Source organism: Falco biarmicus, chromosome 8 (assembly GCF_023638135.1).
Source record: "Falco biarmicus isolate bFalBia1 chromosome 8, bFalBia1.pri, whole genome shotgun sequence".
NCBI lineage: Eukaryota > Metazoa > Chordata > Aves > Falconiformes > Falconidae > Falco > Falco biarmicus.
Window position 1 is genome coordinate 32,014,234 of NC_079295.1, and position 20,689 is coordinate 32,034,922.

Here is a 20,689-nt window from a genome sequence, read left to right on the forward strand (position 1 = left end):
CTTGTTGGACTGTTGTCCTTTTTATATACTCCTAGAAATGAATGAATAATTAGCTCAAACCTGAGATAAACAACTGGTGACAGGAAAACAATAAATCAGTCTGATTAGCTTAAACAAGAAAAGACAAGGGATTTTGTTTGTTCTTCTGGCTTTATGGGTTGGGTGGTTTTGTGCTGGGGTAGAACAGTCTTGATCTAGACTTGTGTTTGGGAGAACAGTTGTATATTCCCGAAGTCGATGGATCAACTAGCAAACCCCAAACACTTAGAAAATAGAACAGCAGCCTTACAGACCACCATCAGTTACACTGGCTTTCTTTACAATGATGTGACAGTTATTTATGATGTTTCGTAACACACAAATAGATAGATATTGATAGGGTTTTTTTATACGTGACCTGGAATAATGTAAAGGTTCACTGAAATGCTGGAGGGTGGGGGGAGAAAAGCAAGCTTTAATGGCAGGAAGGTTGCCATGCTGCGCGTGTTGTTGGATTTGGGGATTGGCAGAGCTTTGCTGTGCTATGAGGTGTTGCTCTGGCCAAATATTTTTGGGCACTTCATACCAAAATGTTGTGTGTTTCTGTAAATTATTTAGCGTCAGATTATGACCAAGAAGAATGGAGCTAGATAGTTTCTTTTCTTTTTATATAAGTGGTATTAGTCAACAAAACGATGCATAATAAACCCGAGAGAATGAATATGTAATCCAAAGCGAACAGGAGCAATATGTATTGTATTCTTCATGATGTCTGTCTCGGACTGATGTCTGAGATCAAGACCTTGAAGATCCCTTGGTGTGCAGGCTCAGAGATGGGTGTTGGAGGTGATGTGCTTTGCAGTTAGTACTCTTCTCTCCCCACTTTGAGGCAGAGAAGAAGAAGGCATTCATGAACATGGAGTGCTTTTGTTTTGGGAATCCAGAAGATGGGGAAAAGGTAAAGTGGAGGACTGGACTGAAGCATACAAGAATTTTAGGAAAAGTTTACATGACAAATGTTTTAAAAATCCAGAACAGTGAACAGCCTTTGTTTAGAACCAAGAAGTTTGCTCGTATTAGCATTCAGTTCACCTTTCTGAACTCTGGACATCAGAAAAGGTGAAAAGCAGTCTACTATTTTAAGTCAATGATTAAAAAATATAGCTATTCATGTTTTAAGTATAAAAACAGGTTTTGTCATGCTTACAAAGTCTGGAAGCATCCTTACACCGATCTTTTCACTTCACCTCCATTGATAGGAGGGGAAGCTGCTATGAATGCCTGAAGTACTGCCTAGTTTTTAATTCAGGCTGTCGTGCACGTGAAGGATTTTCTCTTGTGTCATTTTTTCAGTTTGTGTTGGCAGAGAATCTTGATTTCTCTGAGACACCTTCCCTTCCTGTTATTCCTAAAGATGCATTTTTAAGGAATGAAAACTTCCTTTGTCATAGCGCCAGGAGCCATTATTGCATTCCAGTTATGCTGGTGTTTAATTGCTGGTCAGCAGGTATAATGGAAAAATGCAGCTGTCAGTGTAATAGAAGACAGTTGGGGTTTTGTTTGCTTTTTTTTACGGCACTGATAAAAATGCCATTTCACAATGAAAAGTTAATGGGCATGACTGTTCTTCATTGCCTGATATTACGAGGTGCTAAAAACATGGCTTTTGAACATACTACTTTAATTTGACTATAATATTAGAACTTGCTGAAATTTTGTGTGAGATGAGAAACAAGATACACCAGGCCAAGCTGGAGGTGAGAATTTACTGAAAATTCCCAGGATTTTCCATGTGCTTATACAAATTCAGCATTCAGAGAAATAGTAGGTGTTTCCCTGCTGATTTTATTAGATACTTATTAGACTTATGAAGATGAGTTTATGAAAGATGACTACTCTCTTGAACAACATGCTTTATTTTAGTTCGAATTGCACAAGGCCATTCATAGTTTCTCAGTTTTTCTGTGGGATTTAGTAGAAGCAGAGCCGACTTCATGCTGTATTTATAAATTAAGCCCTCTTTAAGGTTGGAATGAGTCCATCCAACACCCACAATACCTTATTTTTCTTTGAATAAGGTCTGTGTGTTTACAGGCAGTTTCAGGAAGGGTTGGCCCAGAGTTTGACTAGGTATATATCTTGCTGTTTGAGGTTTGATTACCTTAGAGTCCCCTATTTGAGCTTCTAGAGATTTAGTCACATCCTTGTGTATTTTTCTTCAATTAATCCAAGGTTTTTCATAGTGATATGCTCTTGTATTCAATGTCTGGGCCAATAGCTGGGGATAAGAACTTGTCTCATTTGTGAATTGTGAAAATTTGCTAGGAAATAACTTTTCAGAGCTTTCTTCTTTCATGTTGCTTTGTGGAAGACTGACACACACACACACGTGTATAAGATCTGTAAGAATATATACAAAAGAGGGAGTGAGAGGTGTAGAAAAGAATGCAGCCTTTGTGAGGGAATGTACCTGTGTGTTACGTGAATTGATTTTTAGCTATATCAAAGCTAGTAGAGAACTAGATGGGGATGGAAACTGGTTTCCTTTGCAGATACTGTGATTACTTAACATTCACTGTGGATTCTTTAATATATTAATAGTGTCTTGATCAAAGGACTGAGGAACACCTGTGTAGAGATATTACCTTTCAGCCTTCTGTTTCATTCCCCAGTTCCACTGCAAGTACTATGGAATGAATGTTTTTTGCTTTCACAGTTAGTATTGAAAAAAGCCCATTAACATTCCCAGACACTAAACACGCTATTTTGAATCAGCTTTTTGTCAGAATAAATAGCATTCTAGATACATGTTATGGCTTGCAAAAATCCATGGTTTCTGAATGGTGTTACTCTAAAGGGGATGCATTACAAGAGGGACTCTTCCCTGGTTGGAGGTAGGTGGTGAGGAGGGTAGCTGTGGGGGGTCTGCATGCCAGTTGCAGCCCTGTGTTGACAAGAGGCCAGCTGATCTCTCAACAGGAGTCTGAGGAACCCTGGAGCATCTGGCTGTGTGCGCAGTTCTAGTTGTAGCTGGTCAGATATTCCAGGTAATGTTTATTTTGGTAAGGCGAAGTGGTTTCATTGTGTCTGTACTAGCTTGTAAACAAAATTACGGTTCATCAGTTTTATTGATCAGACTGTTTGCTAATGAACTTTATGGAGCACTTTTGTCAGTTGGTACACCCCTGTTTGCTATCCTGACTTTATAGAGCTATCTGAAAGATGTTCAGACCTCTCAGAGCATTTATGGAGTCTTTGTTTTCCAGGGTAAGGTTTCTTCCTTCCTCAGAGGGAAAGCCTCCTGAGACAGGCAGATGACAAGTACCTGTTCAGAAGCTTTAAGGTACGCTTAGCGGGGGCTGCATAGGCACGCTATGGGTACCTGGCTCCAGTATGGCATGCAAAGCTCCGACCTGGGCGTCCAGCTCAGCTTCTGCAAGGAGCGTGTGGGTGGCACTGTCGGATGAGCCCGCTAACCTGTACACTGAGCAGAGCTTAGGAACACGCCCTAGTTGTCAAGCACCGTGCGAAGCTTGAAAGCAAATAAGAATGTGCTCCATCTGTTGTACTGGAGCTGCTATGGAAATGCCACAAGAAGACACGGCGGGACAGAAGGACGTTACCAGCTGGGTGTTGTGTGCTCACCTAGTCCGGGGGAGTTGTGGTGCCTGCTTCCAACGTAAAATGCGACGTGAAATAATTTCAGAGCCAGCTCTAATCTGTCTTCTTCCAGCCATTTTCAGGACACAAACTGCATCTCTCTAGTGCTACAGGCAGCTTGAGGTGAGCCATTTCCTAGCGGGAGGTGTGTAACATAAAGATGGCACTCTGTGGCTCTTTGTCTTCTGGTGTTCTCTCTCCATCCGCCAGGTACGGCTGTGCTGGGGTGTTGTGCGTGCTCCTTGCTGAGCAGGTGAAAAGGAGAGGTAGAATGTCCGCTAGCCCGTTTCAGAGTGGATGGCAGCAGTCACTGGAAGGACAGGAGAGCACCAAGCTGTACCCAAGTGGTGAGAGCAGGAGGTTCTCAGCTGTTAGCCCCGCAGTAAAGGATGATTGAGACCATTGTCCTGATGGCTTTGTGGGACTCGGGGTTCACGGTGCCAGATCTGGCAGCCACAGACCAGGGGATTTACGTCTCCTGTTGGAACCTGGCCTGCACCGTGCAAGAAGTTGTTTGCCCATAGCGGGGGAGGCCTCCTCTGGATTCTTTCAAAGGCACCTCGTAGCGAGGAGCAGCAGCAGCAGGTGTGGTGGGGTCTTGTGTTGTTGCACCATTGACTGCTGTGCTGCCAGGGTGGTGGTGGGGGTTGGTGGTGACACATACAGCCTGGGATGATTATGTTTTGCTTATCTAAGTTGCATTTGTTAGTCTGTGTATCATCAGTTACTGTGGAAGGAGGGGCTGCCTTTCGGTTGTGAGGTGCTCTCCCTTCCTCGTGTGGTGGAAGGAGGTTTTGGGTCTCTTTCAGCCTGATCCTGCGGGACTGCTCAGCAGCAGTGGCAGCGGCGCCTGGCTAAGGCTGCACGTGCCCGGTTCCAGTAGATGGCAATAGTTATTTGCATCTGAAATTCTGTATTTAAAGAAAAGATCTCTGGGGCCAGCTGCTTACAGGGGACTCTCGAGCTGTTCTGTGGAGCTTCTTGTTCAATGGCACCCGTGCTGTGCTGCACCAGCATTGCCTCTGAGTTCGTCAGTGCTGGGCTCTGGCTGTGCTGCACCACTGCTGTAATTCCCACCCGGCGCCCACCGCCTGCTCACCTGCCCTTCGCCGCACCGGCTTCCAGCGGGAGCCACGGGGGAGGCACCAACAGCGCGGCGTCGGTGCCAGCACCGCAAAGTGCCAGGGCAGAGCAGGACAGGCAGGGACGGTGAGGTGCTCGGGGACAGAAATTCAAAAATATAACGCTGCTTTTTACAGTAAGGTACCTGGCTGCCAGGTGGCAGGGAAGTGTTGCTGCTGCCGTCCCCCATCCTGCCTGGAAGTCAATGTTCTCATTCCTGACACCCCCACCACCCACCCCCGGTACTTCTTGTGCCTTGAAGTGAAAAGCTTGGGACAGAGAAGGTAAAGAGAATGGAAATTGAGGAGTTTTTTCAGCCGAGAACAGCTGAACTGCTCTTTTTCAGGCTGTGTCCGAAGCGCTCGCTCTTCGAACTAGAAGTGATGGTGCGGTGAGGAGCAGGTGGGAAGTCAACAGAAGGAAAGCGTTTGCCTCTTGGCCGTTTTTGACAAGATGTTGGTGCCCATGTATGCTGTGTAATGCACAGGCAGCAAGGATAGTGGCCGTGCAGAGGACACACGTAAGAAACGTGGTGCGTAGTTGTTTTGTGTGCAGGCAGCTATTCGAAGTAGCCAGCTTTGGGCTGGGGGAAGCGGCTAAACACCTTGGGAAAACGGCTCAGCCCGTCGCCGCGTACGGCGTTTAAAGGAGAGGGCACCGCACAGGAGGCTGCTGGCTTCCTTCCCCTGGGGGATACCCTTCTCCAGACAGTTTTAAAACATCTCTTACATCAGGTAACGTCCTAAATTGCTGTTTGTGTGATTATGTAGGAGAACATGTAAAGTATTAAATAGTTCTTCACCATCTTTCTGGTGATACTAAGTATTTCATGGGGTTTTGTTAATGCAGCTCCATTCCCAGTACACTTAGCAAATTTCTCCTAACAAGTAACAGTTTGTCAGTCATTCGGTTCTTAGTTACCTGTGTGATGTCTCCTCAACTAAAAAAGTCAGTTGAAAGCTGCAGCTTCTTGTTTCTCAGTTACACTTCAGTCTTCTGTTAATTGCTATAGTTACATGTGGCATTTACTTTTACCTGTAAAGATGGAAAATGTTAGATTGACAAACACTGCTGCCTCCTTCCAGGTGCCCCTGAGAGGACAAGTGCCGAGGTACCTGGGGAAATCTTTGACAAAGGTGATACACATTTTAAAATACACTCCATTTTTTAAAAAAATAGGACACACACCCACACACAAATTTAAGCTATTAAGTTATACCAACATATTTAGCCACAGTGCCACAGCAGGGCTTTGCCAGCTATCCCGAGACGAATGTTTAAAGGCAAGTGGGTGCACAAGAAGGACCTACAAGCCCTAGAGGCTCTGTAACCGGGCACTGCGTAGTACCGGTGTGCTCCAAACAGCCGTCCACCAGTGCTAGTCAAGAACTGGACCTTTCTGTTTGCAGATTCAGTATCATCTCCTGCACAACTTGCGTCTGATCGCTTCACCAGCCAGATGCAGCTAAAATAAAACAGAGACGCTTTACCAGTGAAACAGTGTTTAATATAGTTAAATTACTTAAATAATTTCAATTTCCATGGGAAATCATAACTGTATCCATTTTTGCAAGATCCAGAGTAAAGAGTGTGTGAATACCCCTTGAAATGATCATGACACACTGTCAACAATCACACCTAGAGATACTGGGGACTTGAAATTTCATTGACAACACAACTTCATAAGATGAATCAAAAGTTAAGAAGACTGCAGACTTTTGTAAAGCAGAAAGCAAACCTAAAACTGAGTGTATGGCATGAAGGGAATGAGACTCGGGGGGGGGGGGGGGGGTAAAAGGGAGGGAAGGTGGAGGAGAGGGGAGAAAGGTGTGATGCAACTTAAGTATTCTGCAAACCAGGAAGGATGTAAAGGAGCAAAAGTATAGTACAAGGGCAGACTTGGCAGTTTTACAGAAGTCAATATACTATACTTTTCAGAGATGTTTCCTAGTGGAAGGGAGAAAGGGAAGAGGCGATGCCATTTAAGCTCACGTTTAAATGGCTTAATGCTTGGGTTATGCTTAGCAATATAGCAAATTAATTAAGACAGGCCCATGGATTTTCACTGATTCTCTTTGTCGAGTAGGAAAAAAATAAATCGCCACCACCATAGTGCAATCATTAAGCTGTTAGTACTACAATAATTCTGCCCTGAGAAGAGTGGAAAAGAACTTTATTAAATGTCAAAAGACTGGAGTCGTTTTTAGTGCTAGCCAAATTCAATATCAAAACTCTGCCCTTATAGAATATAAAAAATATAGCTTTTTTTTAAAATTCATTTTTTTAATAAAATAGCAAGGGATTTTTCTTTAATAGTTAAAAAAGGTACATAAATGATAACAGTGAACTATTCATAAACCCCCCACTCATGATAAAGATGTCTCCAACACAACATCAGTGGCACTGTATTTTAAGGTTGACCACCTCATATACACACTTGCCATCATAACCTTTTTTGAAGATCACCTAATTCCTGAAAATTGAAAATCTGTGACTCAGTTTAAATAAGTGCCTACTACAGGAAAGTCAACTTGATGCTGCAGTACATAGTTCCTTGTAATGTCAAATGGCAGTTACAATATCAGACAACTCTCATATCAGCAGGATTCTATTAAGACCATCTATGAAAAATGATTTTTTAAAAAGAAAAGTTCAAATCAGCTTTTTTTTTTTTTTTCTCTTCTTATAAGAGCTCCTGTTAGAGTTAGAGGATTTGCTTAGAGCTCTTTTTGACATGTTTGATACCATCTCGGTAGCTAAAACTCAAAGGTGTTTCCATTTGTTAAGATGCCACCCACCGCTTGAATGCTGCACGGAACAACTGCGACTACCGCATTTTGTTTTTTCCTCTTCTTTGGGGTTGCAGATTTTTCTGGATTTTCATTTTAAAACGCATCTGATTCAGCCTGGAAACTCACCTGTTTGTTGTTGGTTGATTGTATAGTGATAATCTGAAAACTGCCAAGTCTGTGTTCAAAGTATTATGCAGAAAAAGATTACACAAAAGTCTACAGGTTATATACACCTCCCACCACACCTTGGTGTGGACAGCCTGCCTTCTAATTTATATATAATTTACAAAATATAGAATTTGGTATATCTGTTAGATCTCCATGTTTTCAATATTACAAAATAAAAAATACAAAAAAACCCACAACAAATTTCAGGGGAGTTCCCCCCACAAAGTGTCTCTTGTTTACATCTAGTCTTTCCCATGTAAACTGATAGATACCAAAGAAGAGCACAGAAGACTTTAATAAATATGGTTGTAGAGCCATCTTCCGTTATCTCGGTCTTCCCCTTCGTCAGACGTGCCAGACCCACTCGGAAGAGCAGTCATTTAGCCATGTAGAAGAAGGGAAAAGAGGGGGCCAGAGCTATAACGTCTTTTCACACCAAGACATTACCAATGCCCTTCTAAAAGGCTTTTTTGTGTGCTGCAACAGTGGGTGTCAATTTTGAAAGCCCATTCAAAACAGCTAATAAAAGCACAGTGGTACACTTCAAATAGCTGGCAGTATGGGATGGAAACATTATGGGAGTGCAAATCCATTCCAAAATAATGCTTTGTAGTGAATCATACATTCCTTCAACCAAGTAAATGTTGTGTTGTGTCTATAAATACTTAAATAGCTTCTTGTATCATCCTGTCGTAGCAGCCTTTTTAAAAAATTCCAAATTCATGTCTTATCTGTGAAACTGTGTTGTACCACATCTTTGGTCGACTTAGCACTCAGCCAGGAACAACTCCAAGGTGGTTTCTTCCCATCGCCTTTCATGACGGGTGGCCAAAGAGTTTGCTGATACCAGCTCTAGAGTCACGGTGTGTAATTTCAACTGCGCTGCATTTTCAGCTTTACTGCCAAAAAGTGATTCTTCTCCAATTCACAATCTTGTCTAATGCAAATTCCATCTGAGTGACGCTGCAATCGGTGCTAACTAATTGGAGGCCCTTCATTTAGAAAGTAGGTGGTCATTTCTCCTTTGCCTTTGACTTTAATGACCCCCCGATATTCCAGCTGATAGTTGTTGGCTGCTAAAACCTGGTACATGTCTGTTGTTACCTGCAGAATAAACAAGAATAAGCAGATGCTTGTCATGCCTTCCACTTAGTCTTTTCGTTTGCTTTTGGAATAATGCACAAAGTTAAAGTAGGATCAACTATTTTGTTTCTACGTCGTTTGACTTTTGCAGCTCAGTCACTAACTGAAAGGTTGGCACAAGTTGCAGAACACACACAACCTTTAGAAACTGAAACTACAGAAGCCAGTCACACATGGTACACAACGTGGGGAAAAGTGCATTTTTCAGGGAGGTCACAGGATAAAAAGAAACAAGTCAGTCACATTTTTAAAAACACACCTGGCAGTCCAGGTTACTCAGATGCATTCATTATATCACCAGAGTGGTAGTAGGAAAATGGGTTAAACATATTTAAAAAGCCCTCAAAAATGACCTGGAAATTACCCAGTGGATATACAAATTTAGAAGGAGTTGTTCAGGGGGTTGTTTTTACAAAGGAGAAGGTGGTAGCTGGCAATGAGGAAGACCAAAGAAATGGAATAATCTAGCCAGCACCCAAATTCTCTCTGCAGATGCCATTCAGAAACAATTGCGCTGCAGAGTAACAGAAGTTTAACAACCATATTTTCAGAGCTATTTATTTATTACAATGTATTTATTCACTGGTTTCCAGGTGGCTTTAAATATTTCCATTTCTGGCTTCCTATTGCTGTAACATTGCTGTGCTGATTTGCTTAACTAGAATGAAAATTGTTCTTGGACCATCTTGTAGGAAAGTTTAAAGGATGTTGGATAAATATTGATCCAGTTAACTGACAGCTTAATTGGAAAGAAACAGCATGGCTTCCCCTCTCGGGTTTTACATCAGTTATTCTAACTATTTTTATATCCCTTCAGTACTTTCCCAAGGAATGACAATCTGGTACTGTGGACATTGGCTCAGCGAAAGCAGGACAGTGGAATGGAATCGCTGAAAAGGTCACTGTCTGAGGGCCAAGGAGACATTTGCTTACAAGACAGTCTTACATTAACCCCTTAAACCATCCTCTTTCTCTAGTTATATATCCCCTTTGCATTGATGCCCGGGCCGTTGCTAGCCTCACAATACGTACATTGTGAACAGAGAAGTGAGTTACAGAAATACATAACTGAATCAAGCCCTTGGAAAATAAAACAAGCTGCAGTTGCACACAGCCAAACAGCAAAGCTGGCAGCACGAGGCTGTAAGTATTGCAGCAGGATTGTGCTCACAGTGCCAATGAGGCACTTGGGGAAGGAAACTCAGCTCAGTGCTTCCACCCAGACCTAAATGGCAAGTTTTTGACCAAAGGTTGGAAAGTTGGTCAAGATTAAAAAGCGAAACTTGATGGTACCATTAGTATTCCCCAGCTGGCTTTTCTTTCAGTACTGCATATGTATGGCATAAAGGAATAAAATGAAACCAAAATTGCAATTCTAATTACGTTTCAAAACCCAGAAGTGACAGAGGGCTGGCAGTGGAAGTTTTCCAGTGAATTCCTTACCTGAATCCTGTCAGGCACACCGGTGCTGTCCATTCGGCTGGCTACATTCACCGTGTTGCCCCAGATGTCGTACTGGGGTTTGCGTGCTCCTATCACCCCAGCTACAACAGGACCAATATTGAGGCCTGGAAGGAGAGGAGAAATCCCACAATGCCCAGATCCACATGAAGCCTGAGGCAAATTATTTTTCAGACAATAAAAAACATCCTGAGGTTTGTTGGTTCTAGTTGTGCTTCAACCTGACATGTAAAGCCACGGCCAAACTGTGGGCAAAGAAACTTTTAAAGAAAAGTCATAGTCTTTGATCCATTATGCCTGTCTGGCAGCACAGGCTGGATCTGCTCAGTCCAGAGCTACTTTCCAGCACCAGGTATCAGGATAAGGTTATTTGCCATCCAGTTGCCAAGCAAACTGCTCACTTGGAAGTCACTATACAGCTGCTGCAATGCTGAGCGCCTGTAAGGCAGCAGCCCGGTGGCCTTCCAGAACAAATACCACAGTTACCCTCACGTTTCTTCTCTTTCTCCTTTTCTGTCTCGTTTTATTCCCTGACTTGAAAGACAATTTAATGTCCAAGGATGGCAAAGCCTGGGACCACAGGGGGTGTGGGCAGGGAGCACATCACAGGCAAAATGAGTCCAAGCTCAACTGCCATGTGAGATCATGCTGTAGTAGGAGCTTCTCTGTGCCAAGGTCAATTGCCCAACTGCTCCTAATTCCCCAGGGAGCTTCAGTAATAATGCTGTGACCCTAACAAAGCTGCCTTGATGTTCCATGGAGGCCAAAGTGGTCACCAGGCACAAGACAATTAACATCACTGTACAGCTAAGGTAACATCTGTGGGTTTCTCTCCACAAAATCCCCAACTCAGAATGATCACTAGCTATACTTAATCCTGTAAACACAGTGACATTACCTATCTTCATCTGGAAGTTGTTGAATGAATGTTCATTAATGTATTTCATTTGGTCCATTAACCTCATGGCAAAATCAGCCAGAGCTTTGATATGCGTCTTCCCTTCCTTGTCGTAAGTGGAATCGTTGAGGCCTGATGCAGCCATGTATGTACTGCCGATGGTCTTGATCTTCTCCAGCTGCCGAAATTGGTCTTCACTTATTATCTGTTTCACAAGAGCAAAAGTAGTGAAAAAAACCTTGACAAACACATACATACTGGTAATATCCTTGCCACGTGTCCTCCCTTAGTACAAGCACTACAAAAAGTACTGGCCAGAGCCTCTGCTACTCGAAGAATAGGAAGAAAGGGGATCAGATACTTGGAGGAGCGGTGAAGGAATAGAAGGGATTTTAATGTGGTTAGAGAAAAATGAATCAAAGACTTCTGGCATGAGGAAAAATGAACCATGGCACAAGGATTCTATAAGCCACCTTCCTTTAGGAGCTCAGCAAAGTGCAACTAAACTCATTGATTAGGTTCACTCTGCCCACCCGGATTTTCTGCGACTTACTTCATCAAAATCGGCAATGATCTCGTTGAGCAGTCTCAGACACTCCACCCCTTCGTTGTTGGCCTCCAGCTCCACGTAAAACTCTGAGAAGTTGCTTATGGAGGCGAACATGACAGCCACACACTCACAGGACTGGTAGTACAGTTCATCATTTCGCCGCTCCTGAGCCAAGAAGTGGGCTGCCACGTCCTTCGGCAAAATGTTGTGGAGGAGGCGTCTGTTATAGGCCTGCAGCTCCTCCATTTCTTCTTTCTCTTCAGTGGCCTAGTTTCAAGGGGAGAGACAGTGATATGCTTACTCTTTTGGTAACTGCTCTGAGGAGGGGAAAAAAAGCTGAAAATGAACTTGCAGGGAGGACAGAAACAAGAAAGGGGGAAACTGCAAAGGCGAGCAGAACTAGAGAGATGCAGAAGCTTGTGTTTTGCTGTGGAAGATGGTCCGTCTCTGTGTGTGTATGTAAAAGCAGGCACAGACTAACACCAAAATCCAATATTGTTATATTTCTAGGCCCTGAATTGGGTAACCTGTACAAGGTCTGTTCTTTCTGGGGAACTCCACTGCCATCCTGCCATCCATGAAAACACCCATTTAGCTTTCCCAGTCAAGCACAGCAGGTTTCAGGAGAACACAGACAGCTCATCATTGCTGAAGGCGGACTGCATGAGCAGCACTGAATTATAATGCTCTCCCTGCACCCTCCAAATGCTCATGTAGCTAATTAAAAGGACTCTCCTTTTCCACAAGGTCTGCTGAGGTGCAATGATGGTCACGAAGTACAGTTACCACGCAGCCCAGGAAACAGGCCAATCCAAAACTCCAGAGAGGACTTTTCACCAGCCTATAAATCCCACGAGTCCTGTGGTGGTGGGTATGTCTGGGCAAAGGGAATCATGAGGAGGATAGGTTGTCTTGTTTCTGTGCTAATGTGTGTGGATTTGGGTTTAATGTTCAGCTGGAACCAGAGCTTCAGGAAGGATGTACCTTAGGACACTGTCCTGGTTTCACCTGGGATAGAGTTAATTTTCCTCTTAGTAGCTGGTACAGTGCTGTGTTTTGGATGTGGTGTGAGAATAATGTTGATAATGTACTGATGTTTTAGTTGTTGCTAAGTAATGTTTATACTAAGTCAAGGACTTTTCAGTTTCTCATGCCCTGCCAGCGAGAGGGCTGGAGGGGCACAAGAAATTGGGAGAAGACAGGGCCAGGACAGCTGACCCGAACCAGCCAGAGGGATATTCCATACCATAGAACATCATGCTCAGTATACGAACTGGGGGGAGTTGGCTGAGCTGCTGCCTGCTGCTCGCGGACTGGCTGGGCCCTAGTCAGCAGGCACTGAGCAGTTGTGTTGTGCATCACCTGGGGGGCGGTTTCCCTCCTTCCCTTTGGATTTTATTGTGCTCTCCTTCTCCCTTCTTTTCATTACTATTATTATTACTATTATTATTTTTTTAAATTTTATTTAAATTATTCTTATCTCAATCTTCGAGTTTTGCTGTTTTCCTGATTATCCTCCTCATTCCTCTGGGTGAGGACTGAGCAAGCAGCTGTGTGGTACTTAGTTGCCGGCTGGGGTTAAACCATGACAGACACCTAGTATGTACCTAGGCCTAGGTGACTAAAATAAAAGCATTTAGAGTTCACTAGCTTAATCAGACTTCAGAACCAGATTTGATTTCTCTTTGCAGACTTGCACAATACCATTGTTACCTCAATTCATTGCTTCTGGTTTGTAGGTAAAGGCACAGAGGTGTGTGTACTGATCACCTCTCCCTCCCCCACTATCTGACATCAGCAGTATTTTTCCCTCCTTATTTTACTTTTTGCCATTTTGAATATTGCATATGAGTAAAGGAAAAGACAGAGTCAGGTGAGGCAAGGGCTGGGGAAGGCACAGCTGAGACAGGGGTTGCACAGCTTATGGGAGCTCTGAAGAGCTGTCCTGTGTACAGCAGCCTCCCCTTCAGCAGAGGCACCAGGCAAAACACTGAGTCTTTTGAAATGGGTCTTCTTCAAATCTTTTTTTTTTTTGTTTTCCCAATTACTTTGTCATTGCTGGAGAGCTGAAGCCAAAACAGGAACGAGTTTCCTGGCACATTTGGCCCTTGGTGTGGATGAACACAGCTCAGACACACTCTCCAGCCCTCACTTTGTGACAGAAGAAGGGGTAACCTCCCCACATCCCCTAAGTACTTTGGTAAAGGCACAAGCAATACTTGAAAAGCACTTACAACTTTGCTCATGGATGCTGGTTTCTGAAATGGGAGAAGTTAAACAAGGAAGGACCCTTTAGAAAGTCATATGTCTGGACAGAACAAAGAGAGCACTTGGCTCTGTCTGGGGAAACAAATGCTTTGCCCAGCTGAGCCCAGACCTGGGACAGGCAAGTCAGCTCATCCCTTCCATTGTTGTGCCGTTTCTAAACGAGGATAACAATGTTTATCTGCTTCCCAAGGAGCTTTAATTAATTGGTGCTTCCTCAGTGCCTCCTACTCAAACTGCTGAGACCACCTATTATTAGAATGGTGTCCTGCCATCCAGAAGGTAAAAACATCTATATAAAACCTGCAATCCTGCAGTCCCCCAGCTATGAGTTCTGGGTAGAGGTGACACCTGTCCTGCTTGCTTGAGAATCACATACAATGCCACAACATCACTTGTGGGCACAAATAGTGAAAACTTTAACACTGAACCCGGGGACAGGAGCACAGTGTGGCATTATCTGTAGTGTGTTTGCTATCCAGTACTGCTGCCTAGGAGCTAATGAAGGCTGGATATCAAGCCCATTCCCACTGCTTAACAAGAAAGTGAATGAAAATGCAAACGTCAATCTTTCACACCCCTGAACACAGCAAACTAAAGCTCACTAAACTCTGGGAAACAATTCAGCAGTGAATATGAGTTTCTTATATTTACAAATCATGTTATATTACAGGTTCCTGCAAAAGTCACAGGCTCAGTTGCCCAAATTCATTAACCTCAGTCTTCAGATCTATAACCCTTTACTGTGGGGACCATCCAAAGTGCATTACAAGGAAACAAAGTTTCGTTGTTAATCTGTTAAATAACCAGGATGAGAAGGACTGAGTATGCAAAGTACCAAAAAAGAGCAGAGAGTTACTAGTATGCTCAGTTATATGCCAGATCCAGATGAAATTCAAAGACACTCTATAACACTCAACTCGATAGTGAATAGCTCAGTAGTTTTATATGAATGCCAGTGACTATGTGTATCCCTCCAACACAACAAACACCCACTAACCTGGAGTTTCCAGAGGAAGTCAAGCCTTGCAGTGGATTCCACTTGCTGGGCGTGCAAGTACAGTGCCAGGACAAAGACAGTAATGATGACAGGGGTCACAATCTTCAGTGCAACTCGTGTCATTGTTGGAGAGCTGCTGCTGTGAATGAAAAGAGCAGAATTTCCCAGTTAGCCTCAATGTGGAGAAACACAGCTTAGCTACACTCCACAGTTCCCACTAAAGACTAACCAGCCTCTGAAGAAAAGGCATTTTTCTTTCCCCTCAAAACATGTGTTGGTAAAAGGACAATCAATACCTGCAAAAAGCTGAGGAGTTTGGCTCACAGGCACCGGTTTCTAAAGCAGGACTTTGAAATTGGAAATTTAATCCAACTTCTTAAAAAAAGCCATTTTTTAGAGAATGGTCATATATGCTCAGCCACCACTGTGCTTGGCAAAACCAAAATGCTGACAGTTTTTCAAACTGTGTTCACTGTGTCTCCTGCACTGGCTTCCCCAGCCTCCTAAGTCTGGAACTGTTCTATACTTACTGCTTCTTAACTCTCACTGCTTCTCTATATTAGTCACTCCTTAAAGGCATTTGTTTTGTAAGCAAGTATTCTATAAGCTGAAAAGAGCACTAAGACACATTCCCATCCCTTCTGAAAATCAAGCAAATAAAACCTGTTAAATCTGAATTATAAAACTATACAGAATGAAAATATTATTTTGATAAAACCTTGACTTGTATTTACAAGTAAGCTCTATGAGGTGCTCTGTAAAGCAAGTTGACATAAGTCCCACAAGAAGGGGGATGCTCTGAGAGTAGCTATACATACAAAAGGGCAGCAGTCAGTCCACTTAGGGCGTTTGCACTGTGTGGCACCAGCTCACAGCAACGCATAACCAAATACCAGACACTGCTGGTGAGTCAACATGCTGATATACTGCACCTTGTGAACAGAAAATGCCTACCAACAAAACCCCATAAAAATATTTCATGCCAGAGTGACTCACCATGGGAACGTTGCATTTGGAAACACGCTGAAAAAAACCACAAATACAAGGTTAGCAGAATGTTTGGCTCCCTCCCGCACTCGTCCTTCCATACATCATCCAACAGCACTTCTGCAATGTGGCACCTCGAACACTGTGTGGGGCTATAAGCCCTTTTAAAGCAAAAGATGGAGGGGGGGTGTGGTGTGTGTCGTCTCTGCTACACTCAAAAATCTAGAGCGATGGTGCCACATGGTTAACGTGGTTAAAATACCCAAGCAGCATTAAGTGTCAGAGAATCATTTGGGATTTTAATGTCAGTGTGGGATGCTTAGCAAATGCTTGTGCATCCGTCACTACTTCATTAGGTCAGGCTGGAAAATTTTATCTGAAGGAAGCTTTGGGCTAATACCTTGTAAGGGACAGCTCCTCTATTCCCCATTTATTGTAGCATGGAGATGTGTTTAATTCCTTTAACTGTAGCACTACTCCCTTCTTCTGCAAGTTACTGATCTCGTGCTGTGCCAGCTATGGGTAGCACACACAACTGCACTAAAGAAACCCTTACATGAATTGCTATTACTGTTCACAATAGTGCAAGGTACTCATATGAAACAGCTGCTGGAGAAGATTTTAGGTGTGCTTGTCTTACAGTGAAAGGTTGGAAAGGAGCTTTCTGGTAGGTAGTAGCTGTCTGAGTTCCTGACTGATTGATTGCTTAATGCTGCTGGGTTTCTTCTCAAGTGTGGGTGGAATATTAGGTGGCTGAGAATCATGTACATGGATCTCTTAAAAAGCTATTTAAATGGAAAGAAGGACATCAGTGGTAAAATTACTGTAGTGTCATTGTTGCAATTACAGTTTTGCAGGCTACTAACACGATACATCTTTAGCCTGAGAATCTCATGGCTGTCTCGAGAGCTTCAGGCCACAGTTTTCTGGGGCTGAAGGGAACCTCTCACTACAGAATCAGACATGCAAATCATCAAAATTGAAATAGCTGAGGGAGCCTAACTGGGCATAAAATTAAAAAATAAAAGCATAGCGACTCTCTAACCTTGTTGGTTCTGAGACATTTTCTGCAGCTCTGAGCATGGAATTTCTTCTGACACAGATTTTGCAACCCACTGTTGTCTTGCACACAATTTATTGCACGGCCTTTTGGCCAGCTCCAACACTGAACACATGTGCTTGGACATGGACACGATGTAGGAACCCTGGGGATAGTGACTCCCACACTAAAAGTTGGATCTAGATAGAGTTGGAAACACTTCCCACATGCAGCATGATTCCCCTGCTCCCCTAAATCACTACCTGGCCAAGGATGACTGACTGCCCCTCATTATTGCTCTGTCTTATGATGGCAGCATGGCAGATCTGACCTTCTGTACTGGGGCTGCAGCTCACTGTGGGTGGTTAGGCTTGCTCTAAAATCTTCAGCAGAGACTAGGAAATGTACCAAACTCAATATTTACAATAACACTTTGGATAACTCAAAACGCCCAGTGCAAGCAATAATGGCATAACATTGGTAGGTTGCTTCCCCCATGTGCCAGACATCTCCAGCAGCAGATGGCTCTTTAATTATTGGAAGGTAACACAGAGAGAAGCTTGCTAGATACACGCCTGCTCAAGTTAAGTCCACATTTTTAGCCGGAAAGGTGGCTGATTTTGCTCCCATAGGGCAGAAGCCTTCTCACAACCACGATGGCAGGGACAGACAGCCCTCTAAATCACAAACCTCAGCTCGAACAGAAATGATGGGCTTGATGAACAAATCACTGGGCAAAGCTCTTTGGGCTCCACTGTACAGGAACCCAATTTACAAGATTACATTGGTCTATCACATCTTTAAAACCAATGCATTAGTTTTTTCTTTTGCATAGGGAAAAGACAATATGATAGCAGCTTTGGGCATCCAGTTTATACTTCACGTGTCACCACACTGCTGTGTCACTGCAGTCAAGTCTAGCAACTCCCAATGTGCTATAATCAGCCTTTCAGTTGCTTGCATGCTGGGTTGGTTTGTACACAGAAGTGTGAAGTGACATCTGCATCACTTCTAATTAGTCAAGAGTACCATAATGGCTGCAGAGCAGACAGTAATTATGTAGCTACAACGGGCACCCAATTAAAGTAGTATGAGGTCATGTTGCTTATTTTTTTTTTATCAGCTGGACAATAAGGTACATCTCTGAACTATGTGTTACATGCTGAGCTCCCATTTCCCACAACACACAAATGGACTGCCAGAAACTGGGACAATAAATAGCTGTGCATGGAGCTCTCCAGACAAAACAAGTATCATTTAGTGAGAGAGAATATAGCATCACAGAAAGCTATTTCTGGGAAAACATGCTAACCTTCTCCACTTTGTTATTGACATTTTGATTGTGAAGTGACATAAATTATACTTCTAAGTGCTGTAATTTTGCTTAATTCTTGACTTAAAAGAATAAAATAATATTTGGGATACAAAACGCTTTTATTTCTCTAATTGTGTTAGAAAGTGCTAAATAGTGTCCACTGTTGGAATACATAACGTCTGCCAGAAAACGGAGGGAAAACTCGTTTTCCCCATACCTCCACAGAAAGCTACGTGGGGTTTCCTACATAACTTCATTTGCTTAACATGGCAGTAAAAGCCATACCTCCATTAATTATTACTGGGCACACAGAAATGCTAAAATCATGGAATATTTATGTGAAGGGCAGAAATAACCAGATGCATCTAGCTTGAAGGGGTTAACGACCATCACAATTTCAGCAACTACACAAGCTACTTCATAACATATGAGGTAGCACTGGAAAGGACCAAGTGAATCTTCTCAACCACCCTCCTGTCCAAGACAGGAGCAACCACAGCTATCATCCTTGACAAATATTTCACCTAAATTGGTGCCTTCTAGATCTCTGTTCTCTCACACCTTGGACTCTCCATTATCGTGAACTGTCTTCTCGTCCGTCCCACTCCTGACTACAGCAATGGTCCACTGCTCATGTCTTACAGGCAGCTCTCCTTATTATGTGCCCTGGCATCGTATTCACCTTTAGGCAACACCATGGTTTTATTGACTCACATTCGTGTACAATTGTTGCCTACAAGGGGAAATCATCAAAACAAGTAGGTAACACAACAATGGAGCTCCCAGTGAGAAATGAAACTTGTGGAGGAGGACGGGTTTGTGGATGTGCCAAACTTCTCTCTCTGGTGTGACCTTCAGGAGAGGGGTAACCATGTCAGTGGAAGGAGGTTGCCACACCATGATTAATGTATGACCTGGTGATGACAAACTACCTTTTGCAAGTAAAAGGGCAACTGCCTACTCCCACTTAGCCCAGGCTCTCCTGCTGGGAATTGTGCTGAGACCAGCTGTTGTAATGGCTTTTCAAATGTGGATATTTGTCCAACAGCAGCTGTCCCAACCTGGGATTGATATACCAGGTGTCCAAACACTGCGGTGGTTCATTATCACACCCCTGAGCCAGCTCAAATTTGTTTGAGGATTTTTTTTTCTTTTCTGAGAAATGACATTTCTATGTTTGGAATGTAATACCAGAAGAAGTGAGGATGACTAACTAAAGCTCCCCATTTCCAGAAGAAAAAGAAATACAGATCCGCTCAGATTCCAGTTACATTTTGTTATTAATAGATAGTTCATTAGTCAAGTTCCACATTAAAAAGATCTTAAAGGGAACTGCATTCTTCTGCTCTTCAGAGGTGGAGAGCAGCATTGATAAGGCCTTTAGTTTACAGCCATGCCTTCTCTGGTACCATGGCCTTCCCTTGCTTGCACCACAGCCTTTACACTCCCATCCACCTAATGCCACACTGAAATCATTGGGTGAAAGAAGTCAGATGAAGATTTCAGAAGTGAAAGACACTTACTGGGTTTTAGCTGTAACCAGGAGATCTGCATTGTCAAAAAGGTTGACCCCTGGCACTTCCACAATGAGAACATATATAAATTCAATGATTAACATAAGGATCAGTTTTCCAATACAGCTGATCTGAAGGAACACAGAGCAGGCCAGGAGACTCAGTAAGACACTGTAGGTAAAGTACTGTATAAAGACAAAAAGGGGAAAAAAAACCCAGAAGAGAAATGAATGTCAGCTGAATAAATCAAAACTGAAAACAAAGGAAACTAAACAGAGGGACAGAAAGGAATTGGGATCTATGTAGTTGAGCTGACCGAACACGTACACCTGGGGCTGCCTGTGGGATTCTACCATGCTAGAGGTCAAATGTTAAAACTGAATTGATGGAGAGGAAAACTCTTGCATTCTTCATCAGGCATTATTTGCTTTACACTCAAGAAGCGTAGGGCTCGTAGCTGTATACCCAAGGTTGTGATGTAGGTTTGCCCTGGACATGATTACTGAATTAGCAGAAAGCAGTTATGCTGGAATACTTTGTGCTTCAAGGTCTAATTCTGGACTCCAGTTCACATACCTGCACAATACATGGGACCAAGGGTATTAGTAATTCACACCACCAGGACAGATACCCACTTGAGGCCAACTGGGAAGTATCACCCCTGCTGATGTGACACACTGAATCCATTGGCAAGATCAAGGCTGGACAAAATTCTACCAATGCCAAACACCACGATCATTTTTTTCTGTCAGCAGTTGCAGAAGTGTGCACATGTGTGGTAGTGGAGCCCTCTGCC

At 43.2% G+C, this 20,689-nt stretch overlaps 1 protein-coding gene across 2 annotated transcripts in view; it reads right to left on the minus strand.

Moving 5' to 3' along the window:
* Positions 1–6,246: 6,246 nt before the first annotated feature.
* ADCY5 (adenylate cyclase 5) overlaps positions 6,247–20,689 on the minus strand; it is a 223,833-nt gene continuing 209,390 nt past the window's right edge. Inside the window, exons 15-21 of one of the 2 annotated variants that reach the window (XM_056348488.1) lie at positions 19,903–20,078; positions 16,035–16,061; positions 15,039–15,174; positions 11,777–12,040; positions 11,224–11,428; positions 10,308–10,432; positions 6,247–8,825 (exon numbers count right to left, since the gene is read on the minus strand). In XM_056348488.1, coding sequence (XP_056204463.1) covers positions 8,697–8,825; positions 10,308–10,432; positions 11,224–11,428; positions 11,777–12,040; positions 15,039–15,174; positions 16,035–16,061; positions 19,903–20,078 — 1,062 coding nt within the window. In that variant the 3' untranslated portion in view covers positions 6,247–8,696. Of the gene's footprint in view, positions 8,826–10,307; positions 10,433–11,223; positions 11,429–11,776; positions 12,041–15,038; positions 15,178–16,034; positions 16,062–19,902; positions 20,079–20,689 lie in introns of both variants that reach the window. The other variant, XM_056348487.1, reaches the window with a different exon arrangement.